The sequence below is a fragment of the Phasianus colchicus genome, chromosome 35 (assembly GCF_987193195.1).
Source record: "Phasianus colchicus chromosome 35, bPhaCol1.hap1.1, whole genome shotgun sequence".
NCBI classification, from domain to species: Eukaryota; Metazoa; Chordata; class Aves; order Galliformes; family Phasianidae; genus Phasianus; species Phasianus colchicus.
The window spans coordinates 487,271-498,711 of NC_143470.1; the positions used below are offsets into that span (position 1 = coordinate 487,271).

Below are 11,441 nucleotides of genomic sequence, written 5' to 3' on the forward strand. Positions count from 1 at the left end.
ATGGACAGCCCATGGAGGTGTCACCGACCCTGGGGTGTTCAAGCAAAGACTGGATGTTGTGTTGAGGGACATGGTTTAGTAGGAGCTATTGGTAGTGGGTGAATGGTTGGACTGGATGATCTTTTAGGTCTTCTCCAACCTTGGTGATTCTATGATTCTATGAAAGGAAGGGGGGAGCCTTCTAGCCCCACAGCCCTTAGAGCCCACCCTAGAGCCCCCTATCACCCTATGGCCCCACACAGCCCCTTAGAGAACCATATCCCCCATACACCCCCTTGTAGTCCCATATCCCATAAGAACTCTCCTATAGCCATCCCACTACCCCTTATAGATTCCCCCAAGAGCCCCCCAGTCTTTTATACCCCTCCCATATCCCCTTATAACCCGCCTATAGTCCCCCCACATTTTCATATAGCCCCATATCACCCTATAGCCACAATAAAGCCCCCTATACTCCCATATCCCCCGTAACACTTTGATAGCCCATGCATATCCCCTTATGATCTTCCCTTACAACTGTATAGCTCCCCAAATAGCCACCGACAGTCCCACGCCCCCCCAGCTCCCATAGCACCCTATATCCCTCTATAGCCCTAAAACACCCCCTAAAGCCCCCCCAGTGCCTTATAGCCCCATATCCCCCTCTATCCCCCTCATAGCCCCCTTTTCTCCCATATCCCCCATACCACTTCTAGAGTTCCCACAGCTTGCTATTGCCCCAAATCTCCCTGTAGCCACAATAAAGCACCCTATAGCCCCACGAACCCCTATATCCACCCCTAAGGCCCCCGAAGCCCTAGAGCCCCATACCCTCCTATCACCCACGCAGCCCTATATCCCTCTACAGCCCCCCTAAAGCACCTCATAGCCCCACATCCCTCCTGATAGCCCCCCAACCCCATATTCCCCACACAGTACCTATACCCTCACATCCCCCGACACTCCCCCACATCCCCGATATTCCCCCACATTACCCCATACCCCCCCAAACCCCATATTACCCCACAGCCCCCCTGTAGCCCCCACAGCCCCTAAACTCCCACATCCCCCCGGATCTCCCCCACCGCCCCCCGGACCCACAGCTCACCTCAGCCCCGGGGGGCACCGGGAGCAGCGCCGGAGGCCTCGGGGGGGCACGGCCCGGATGCGGGCAGCAGCGCTGCGGCGGTTGGGCCCCGAGTCCTTCAGCCGTCCCAAAGCCCCGCATCCCGCGCACGGTTCCTCTCCCCGGCCCCGGCCCAAGCCGTTCTCCCGCACACCTCCGGCTTGTGCCGCTTTCCTCAGCACCGCTCCCGTCGTGCCGCGGCTCCGTCTCGGTGCTGCCCGCACAGCTCCGGCGCGCAGCGCCGGCGCCTGCGGGACCGGCGGCGTCGGAGAGGAAAGACGGCGGGCTCCGAGCCGGAGGCAACGGCCGCTCCCGCGCTCGGCGCCTCAGCCAATCGGAGCCGGCAGCGCTGCCGCCGACCAATCGGAGACCGGAGGCGGGCCGGAACTGCCGCCGACCAATGAGAGGCGCGAACGGACCGGAAGTGCCCCCAACCAATGAGAGGCCGGGGGCGGGGCGGAGCGGCTGTGGGGGCGGGGCCTCGGGGTGCTCTGTATTGCCATAGGGGATGGGATTGGGATCGGAATTGGGATCGGGGATGTGGGATTGCGATTGGGATGAGGGATTGAGATTGACAGGTGGGTGATGGGCTTGGGATGAGGGTCTGGGAATGAGATTTGGAACTGGGATTGGGATGTGGGCTGTAGGATGTGGGGTTGGGATGTTGACTGTGGGCTCGGAATGTGAGATTTGGGACTGGGCTGTGGGAATATGGATGTGGGATCTGAGGGCAGTGCTGTGATGCCTGAGGTCACCCGGAGTCACTCTGTGATCAGCCCACAGCTGTGTGTTCCAAAGAACAGCCACTGAGGTCAGGGGCAGCAGTCCAGGCAGGGAGATGCTGTGGTGGGAAGCAGGCTTGGTGCCGACGTCCTGCAGGGAAACGGGTGCAGACTGCATGGGACAGTGTAGGACAGCACGTGGTGGAGATGGCTGAGGGGCTGGCAACGCTGGAAGGCCCTGACGGAGCCACGGTCTTTGTGCAGCCGGCCGTGGATGGTATCTGTGCTACAGAGAACCGTGAGGGGACACACTGTCCTCGTGGCACTGGGGTCTCATGGCCTCCTTGTGCCCCATGCAAAGGCTCCCACTGCTCCAGGAATAGTCTCGATCCTGCATAAGGGACAGGATCTCCCTTCCAAAGGTCTGGGCATCAGGGTTTGACCTTGCTGCTCCATAAGGCAAAGGATGCTGTTCTCAGCATCACAGCCACCAGCACAGCGCCTTTGTCTCCCTGTAATCATGGCTTCCAATTATCTGCTCTAACAAGTCCCTGGGGGCCGTGTTGGCAATGGCTCTCAGCGGGGCCCATTCATACTCCCAGAAACTTCCTTCCAACTTTATCTTCCTGAGCACTTTGTGCAGTCTTCTCTCAGCACTGGAGGATGATGGACTCAGCACCAAACACCCCAAGGAGACCAGTACAACCCCGAGAGCCCTCAAGTGCTTTGTGCCTTACTGACATCTTCCTCAAGTCTTCAGAACCTGTACAGCTAACTGGAGAGCTATCAGGAGAGCATGTAAAGTGGAAGAGCCCAAAGTACATTTAATGAGTCTATTTATTAATTTATATTTCCCCCGGCATTAATAGCACATTAAGGCAGCACTCTGCAGTCCATCTTCATCCAAGGCGTCTCCTAATGAGGTTTGCTCTTTCACTGTGTGGACAGACTTTCTCCTCAGCCTCCCAAGCCCATTACTGCTCACATTGGCCCCGTGGGATTTTCATCCCTTTTCCTCACATCAGTCTTCTCTGAAATTTGCAGCTCAGTGTTGCTTTTCCTTTGCATCAACTCCCACTTGCTTTCCTCAGAGACCAGCTGCACATGGGCACAGAGGGATTCCTCCTTGTTGCCAACAAAGGGGAATCAACACGATGCAATTGAATGAACAGTAAAACACTCTCCTCAGCTGGATGCCATGTTCAAGCTGTCTGCCTTCCAGGGGGAATTTCGGTGCCAGAAGAACTTTTGACAGAGAAAGTACATACAAACACAAATAAGAAGTTGAGTAAAGAATTCATTAGACTTCTGAGATGGCCCAAGTTTCCAACTTATGGGAGCTCCTAGAGTAACCAGATAGCTGGGAGGTATCTGAAAGAACAAAGAGCAAAGGGAGGGGGAAATCTGGAGAGCAGTGGGAAGGGCACATGCCCACACTGCCTGCAGAAAACACGACCTTAGCCATGGTCATTTATTCAGGAGAGCTGGAAACACCTGCAGGGAGTGGGAGATCAAATACAGAGGTGAGACCAAGCAGGGCTAGCAGCTGCCTGTGTCCCAGCACCTGAATGCTTTTGTGTCCTCCAAACACAGTTCTGGAAAACAGTGACACAATAAATCTCCTCAAAGACTGGTATTTCCAATAAGGAGAGAAACCAGGCCCCAAAGCAGTTTAGAAACTGAGAGGTGTGTTGGCACATTTTCTGTGATTTGGATCTTTCTCTTCAGTTCTTTGTTCCAGTTTTATATTACATAACATCTTTCACACCTACAGCCTCAAAACAAACACACAAACAAACAAAACAACAGAAAAAAAACATATTTGACAGTGATAGGCCCAAGGAAAATGGTTACACACTAAAAGAGAAAATAAGATTAGATGTTAGGAGGGAATTCCTAATGTCCTTAACATCAGGTTGTGAGGCAATGGAACAGATTGCCCAGAGAAGTTGTGGATGCCCCATGCTCAAGGCAAGGACAATGACACGGGGGTTGGAACTTGATGGGCTTTAAGGTCCCTACCAATCCAAGCTATTCAATGATGTATGTTGGAAATATCCAAATACTTTATCAGGACGGTATCTCTGATAAAGCAGATTTTATTTGCAATTGCAATGGAGGGGCCTCCTGCAAGCAGGACAGCACTCAGAAAACAGCGTTACATCTTTTATTCCCTATTGCCCGATGCTTCTCTCTTTCTCCCCCAGTTCCTCATTGGCTGAATACTTTAGGTTCCCAATCTTCTCAACGCTTCACTAAACATACAAACACTGGACAAACATAGATCTCTGCTGGCTAAGTGTAAACTTCTAATTAATTAATTAACTTCTGACCCTCACTCCACACTTGGTTATTGTTTCTGGATATCTGCTTGACCTCCCTTGCATAGAGATAAGCTCGGAAGGAGGAAAGTTCTTCTTCAAACCAGTTGCCCTTTTTAGTCTCTAATGCAGAAACAACATTCCATTCCCACAGACACCACAGAGTGACATCCGCTCAGAAATTGTACAAAGACAAGTGATAGCTGGCAACCTACTGCTGGGAACCTGTTTTGGCAGGGGTGGTGAACGTGGTGAACCCCCGCTGGTCCCTTCCAACCCCTACGATCCCGGGTTCTACTTTCTGTTCACAAATCTGATGTCATCCAATCCAACGTCCCGCTTTCTTAACTCAGCCGATATCCCCTCTTCGTTCCTCTTCCTTCCTTCAGGTGATCCTGCCCACAATGTCCATGTGAAATGTCTCATCCTGCTTGGAAGGCTGTGAGGAAAGCAAATCTCTGGGATCCCCCAAACAAAGCACTCCCTGCCCGGCAGGGTCGCGGGAGCCATGGAGTCATGACTGTGACACAGAGGATCAATGCCGGCTAATTTATGGAGCGTTCTAACAAGGAATCAACGACTTCCAGGCAAAACTAAGCAACTTTCTGACCACAGGTCATCAGCGTTACGGGTAGAGTACTTTGGAACAGTACTTGTTTCCGTATCTCCTTCTTGAACATCACTTCAGGCAACGGCCACTAAAGGAAAACAAGTAATACTACACTGAGAGCAAAGAAAAGGAGAGAGAGAAAACAGTGAGCAGTCAGCGCTCCCACCCGGGGCGGGCAGCAGGCTGCTGGTGCCAGCATCACAATGGGCAGCGGCCAGCACCGGCCACGCTGTCATCGCGTCACCATGGCGACGTTTGTGACACGGGCACCCGGGAGGGGTATGTAGGCAGAGCACGCTGGTGGGTCCTGCATCCTGAAGGAGCATCTGGCAGAGAGCAGACGCATCTGAAGGATGAGCTCCGGCATGGCTGGCGCCAACAAGGAGCAAGCCGCCGGCACGAGGCGGAACGGGATGAGCGAGGTCGGCCCCGCAGCGAGGCGTGCCTCCAGACCGACACGCGCCGACACCGAAGGTACACGGGTCCACAGCCAACCTTGGCACGAGATGACACTTTCCATCTGCCACCTCGCTCCTGCCTGGCAGCGGTAGCGGTGCCGGGAAGCGGCAGATGCAGAGTGTGACCTGCTTTTCCTTTGCCCTCCAGAGCGAGTTGCCGTCTGGGATGCGGTGGCCGCCTACGTACGGGAGCAGCTGCTGCTGCAGAAGGTGTGTTGGCTGTCGGGTTCCTCCTCTCCCCATCCAGCTCAGCCTGGACTTCCTCTGAGTCTCCCCCTCCACAGAAAGCAGGAAACTGCCCCCACATTTCTCTCCTGGGCATCCCACGGGCTTCCTGCAACTCCTGCACGATCACTTGTGCCGGGCACTGTCTATCTCAGGGCTGATGCCTGTCTCTGGAAGCCTCTGGATCCCACGAGGCTGCTTCTGCCCTGCCTGCTGTGCTGCATTTGGGAGGGCGAGGGGAAGGAGAGGACTGCGCAGCCCCTTCCCAAAGCCATTCCCGATGCCCTGGCTTGTGCCTCTGAACAGCGGCAGAGGGCTGTCCCTACCTTGGACCCCTTCGGCTCTTCCTCCAGCCGTCCCATAACCCTTCCGCCCTTCCTTTCTCTCCCACTTGCAGGGGGTCTGGATTCCCACCTTTGGCTTCTTTGACACCATCTCCAAAGACATCCGGACTGAGGACGGGACGGTGACTCTGCAGTGGCCCGTGTTTCACCTGGCTACAAACCTCATAGCCACGCACCACCTCAAGGCCCACAGGGAGTCCCTGCCAGGTAGGAGGGGGGATTAAACTTTTGCTGGCTTCATGGACAGGGCAAACGGCCACCACCTCCATTCTCAAAAGCAAACCTCTCCCTCTGAGCAGCCCGTCCAAATATGGGGCCGTTCTGGCTGATGTCCACCAGAAGCACTTCTAGGGAAGAACCTGTGGAAAACCACCCGTATCATCAACTCCGTCCCTCGCATTTTTCAGTCCATAGGAAGGTGGAGCCGCTGAAATACAGCAAGGTGGCCGCAGCTGCTTCTCTGAGCTGGCAGACACTCCGGACTTGCATTCAAAGCACCGTGTCCCTGCTCTCCGGCTGCCTGCAGAATGGGGAGAACGTTGCCGTTGTCCTCAAGGACATCGGCGTGCTCCTCATTGACGGACTGACCTTCCAAATGAAATTCTACTACGACTTCCTCGAGAAGCTGTCAGGGAAAGAGAAATTCAGAAGAGCTGCTTTCAAGGTGAGCTGTAGTTTCTCCATGACCCAGGCAGAGCTGTGACACCTGCTGTGCCCGCACACGGCCCACCAGGATCTGGCCAGCTGCTCAGGCCGTACAAGTGCTGTGCTGCTGTCAGCTCTCCCCGCCTTGGGCTCCTCGTGTCCCCAGGACCTCAGCCGTGACGAGGACATCCCACATCCTCCCCCTTTCTCCCCTGCAGGCCCCCTGGCTGCTGGACACGGTGGTGTCCCGGATGGCACCGGTGGCCTCCCTGGCGCTCTCTGGCTGCCTTGTCGTCTTTCCCAAGTGAGTATGTTGGTGGCTGTAGCTGCTGCTTGATGCAGCTGCTCAGCTCTCATTCCATCACGCTTGCTCCTTGTGTCCACGACTGTCCTGCCCATGAGCATATGTCCTACAGTCATGGAAGGATTTCAGCTGGAAGGAACCCCGAAAGGGCACCTAGTCCCACTCCCCTGCAGGGAACAGGCACACCTACCGCCAGATGAGGTTGCTCCGAGCCCGGTCCAGCCCGACCTTGAATGCCCATCCGGGCACCCACCACCTCTCTGGGCAAGATGTTCCGGTGCCTGCCACCCTTCTGTCAAAACCTTCTTCCTTATATCCAATCTAAATCTTCCCTCCTGCCTTTTGAAACTGTTTCCCCCTCACTTATCCCGACTGATGCTGCTGAAGACTTTAGAAAGTCATGTGCTTCATGCAGCATGAAAATGTGCCTGGGAGCAGACAACCAGAGAGCAACAAGGATTGCTGGAGCGCTGCGTCACACCGGTTGCTGTCTTCTCGTCACGTACAGGTTTCAAATGGAGTTTGTTCCCAAGCCACCGCCCGCAATAAGACGCAGGTCCTCACGAAGCCTCCCTGGTCCGGAGAAACCAAAGAAAGAAGAGACTTTGCCACCTCTCGTCCAGGGCAAGAAAGGTAAAGCAGCTGCCAGCTCCTTTCCGCGGCACGGGCAGCATACTTGAGATGGGAAATCCCCTGCTGAACATCAGCCAAGGGCTCTGACTTGTGTCAAAGCTTCACGCCAGCTCAGCACGGCCTCTTCCCAAACTAAGGAATTGTTGGCCTCTCCCAAACTAAGGCGCTGAGCGTGACGTGCCCCCATCCCTGGCTATGGCAGGAGGATGTGCGGATCTTAGGCCCTGCCCTCCCCCAGTGGAAGGATACGGTCCCCAAAAGTCACTCTGCCACCTCATCGTCACCACCCAGCTCCTCTTTCCCAAAGCCAACGTCACTAATGCAGTCCCAAAACAGAGCTGAATTGCAGAGAGGAGGAGTGGGGCCAGGGATGGTGTCAGGAAGGGTACGAAGGCGGTGCAGATGTCAGCAGTGGGGGGAGCAGAGCGTCCCTCTCAGATGTTCTGGGAACAGGCCTGAGAGCCCCTTGTGAGTGAGCCAAAGGGTTTACGGTGAATCTCCTCTGCCTTCTCCATTCCAGTGAAATTTGCTGACCGTCCAACCTTCATCAAACGCTTGAGCACAGACAGCGTTGATGGAGGACACCTCAGAAGGATAAGGAGCTCACTGCTGAAGGAGAGCTCCAAGGCCAGGTGAGGCTGGAGGCTCTGGGCTGGGATGTGCATGGGGGTGACACAGCGAGAGCCCGTTCCCTAGCCCCAAATGGTCACTGTTGGTGGCCGCCCAACAGTGCTGAACGCAGCACCCACCGTGCTGGGATGGGGACGCCAGGAGCCCCCCTCTCCGCATCCCAGGAGAGTCACGGGGCAGCCGCTGAGCTGTCTGTGGGGAGGGCTGCGTTGCAGCCAAGGCTCCTGGCTCAGGCTTGCAGCATGCGGCCCCAAAGCCATCAGCCACTCACGCGGACCCCTCCCGCTCTGTCCTTTCAGTCCGCTGCCACCCATCCGGAGGGCGTCTGAAGCCCAAGAGCAGCCGGTGACCTGCGAGCTGCAGGGGGAGGCAGTACCATCAAGCAAACAAGACCAGCGCCGAACACTGGGAACCAAACACGTGAGCTTCCTTGATGAAGTGCAGGAAGCAGGAAAAGCCCATCGTGAGGATGCGGTGCAAAAATTGCAGACAGCCAAGGCCGCACCCCCTCAGATCACCTTGAGGCCAGCAACACCTTTCAGAAGCGACTCAAGAAGATCTTCCACAAGGGCTGAGTCTACAGAGCCTCAAGGCCGACCATCCAGGCTCCCACTGACATGTGACTCGGTGAAACTTCTCAGGCAGAGGGCAAGGAAGATCAGGACAGTGCAGGATGCACTGGGGCAGATGGCAGCATCACCACTTCGTGGGGAGTCCAGGCTGCCTGAGGAGTCTTCCATCACCCGACCTGGACTGCTGCCACCCATAAAAGAAGAAACGGGGTCTCCCGAGTGCCAGCCTCCAAAGACCAAACCCCCAGTCCGCAGGAAGGCCACACCCTACCCACGCTGATGCGGGCATGGGGTGCCCACGACACACAGAGCTCCACTGGAGGCTGCAAAACAGATGCGTCAATCCCATCTGCATCACATCTAATACTAACCAGGCTGCCCAGGGCCCCATCCGACCTGGCCTTGAACACCTCCAGGGACGGGGCATCCACAACCTCTCCGGGCAGCCTGTTCCAGTATCCCACCACTCTCTCTGGAAAGAACAATCCAATCTGGCATCCAATCTTCAACTCAAAACCACTTCCCCTTGGCCTGCCATTAGCTACACCATCAAAGAGTTGACTCCCCTCCTGTTTGTAGGCTCCCTTTATGTACTGGAAGGCTGCAAGGAGGTCACCCCGCTGCCTTCCCTTCTCCAGGCCAACAAGGAGATCTAGAGTGAAATGTAGAGGGGCAAAACCATCAATAAAGCCTTATCAGGGGCCTACCCTTTAAAAACCTCCAGAACGCCTGTGACAGTGTCATTGCGCCTTTTGACGCCAGCTCTTGTGCTGGTGGAGGGAGAAAGAATTGCGAGAGGGCATCAGAGCGTCTCACGGTGCTTTGATGCCCAGGGAAATCCAGCACAGTCTCTTCTGTCTTATCTGGATCACAACTTACGGGCTTTTGGCCTGGCAGGGCCCCTTTGGCCGGCTTGGAGAGGTCTGCAAATGCAGAGCTCCATGGGCCAGCCGGCCGGCCACCTCTCGCCTGGCAGTGCTCCCCTGAACGGCCAGCCGGCTTTCGGCCTGGCCCAACTGGCCGGCCAGGAGGCTTCAGGCCTCGGAAGGCTTCCCCAGCCAGTCAGCCAGCTTCACCAGAGATTCCGGATCTCCCTCAAGGCCTGAGTGCAGCCGCTCCACGCAGCCCCAAGGCAGACCATCCAGGCTGCCACAGCTGCCTCGTGGAGCACTCCAACTGCCCAGGCAGAGCACCAAGAAGAGCAGGCCTGGCAGGCTGCCCCCAGCCGACTGGCCTTTGATCTTCATTAGGCCTTGTTCTGCTGTGGAGGACAGGTGGAAGCAATTCACTTGTCTGGCAAAGGGTGGAGCCTGGTTCCAGCCCTCCCTACCCTCACGTAGGGGCTGGCTGCCAGCTGTGAGGGCTGTCAGCATGGAGGTGTGTTCTTTGTTGGTGTTCTGTGTGCCCTGATCTTCAGAGTGGGTTAAGCAGTTTTGTCTTTGTGTTCGGGTTGAGTTCTTTGCCTCTTGGGGGTAACTAGAAGCTGTGTCTGCTGTTGCCTGGGTATCCAGTTGTTGTTTTGGGTGAAGGTTCTTCTTTGGAGTTTGTGGGCTGGGTCTCAGGAGGCCCCTGAGGGTCTCTGGCTTTGAGCATTAGTCAGTGGCAGTTGTTAGTTGTAGAGTGATCTGAGTGTGTGTGTGAATGGTGGTGCTTAGAGCTGTGTGAATTCCTTGGCGAGGCCAAACGGCGGCGTGGAGGTCCTTCTGCTTCTAGTTGTGCAAGGCAGGAGTGAAGTATGTTTCTCCGTTTCTGCAGCTGAGAGCGTTTTGTTTGCTCGTGCAGCTTTGCTGTGAGCGATGTGGAGCTGTCAGGCAGACTTGGGTTCCTTTGCCACTCTCCCAGCAGCAGTGAGACTAGTACTGCCTTCTGAAAGCGCACTGCAGCTGAGAAGTTAGTCAGGCTTGGCAGTGGAAATGCTGTGTTGGAGGGACTGTTGGTGGCCATGAGGTGACAGCCCAAGCCTTGTATTGGCAACTGGTTTCTGTGGCATGGATTAAGTGTAGCTCATTTTAGGGGAGGAGCCTGGGGTTTGATTGAATCGTACTGTGGAATGGCGGAAAGGGAAAGCCCCTTTGGGTAAGAACATGCTGTGAGTTGTAGTGCTGTAGCACTGTCTTTCTACCTAGGCAAGGTAATAAATAAAAAAGTGTGCTGAGATAAGAATATTTGTAATCTGCATTTATGCAATTCATTTTAGCTAGGAACTCTAAACTGCACGTACAGAGATCCACTGGCTGTGTTTGACAGCGAGTCAATAAGAAAATAACCATCACAGAGGGACAGTTTAAGGCCACTGAAATCAAGTTGTTTCTGAGATGTGACTTGTCTGCCTCTTTACCTGATAATAACAATATGAAAATAAAACAAAAAATAATACAGTATTATTTGTTTCTCTGTATTTTAAGGGTGATTCAAAGCTTTTGCTCTACTAAAAGTAATCTTACTCAAGACAAGGCTCTGGGCAGGAAACTGGAAATAAGACGGTGGGCCAGGTGACAGAACAGGCAGTTGGCAAAGGCTTTAATTCCAGATGGCAAACTTAACATCTCTGAACCTGAGGCAGAACCTGTAAAATATTCCAGAGAGGACAGGAATCTAATTAATGATTTAGGAGGGAAGAGAGCAAGCTGACAGAGGGGTGCGCGCCCAGATGGACACACTGTTATGCCCTTCAATCTCTTATGGGAGTGGGTTCCAAGGAAGATGATAAAACGTACTTGGGGAACAGACACTACAAAGGACAATCCTAGTACCAGGAACAGGGCACAAGTGGGGCTATTGGGAAAGGGACCCTTCTGGGGCAACAATGGCGAATTGATTTCTCGGAACTCCCAAGAAAAGGGGGGTATTGCTGTGTGTTGGTACTGGTAGC

At 54.8% G+C, this 11,441-nt stretch overlaps 1 protein-coding gene across 1 annotated transcript; it reads left to right on the top strand.

The window, feature by feature from the left end:
- Positions 1-5,027: 5,027 nt before the first annotated feature.
- On the top strand, positions 5,028-8,849 carry LOC149913668 (uncharacterized). The gene is made up of 9 exons (XM_090129004.1): positions 5,028-5,232; positions 5,365-5,426; positions 5,839-5,992; positions 6,193-6,449; positions 6,649-6,734; positions 7,243-7,367; positions 7,888-7,999; positions 8,297-8,453; positions 8,583-8,849. The coding sequence occupies exons 1-9, from the start codon at positions 5,112-5,114 to the stop codon at positions 8,847-8,849; spliced, it is 1,341 nt and encodes a 446-aa protein (XP_089985130.1). The 5' UTR covers positions 5,028-5,111.
- The last annotated feature ends 2,592 nt before the right edge of the window (positions 8,850-11,441 follow it).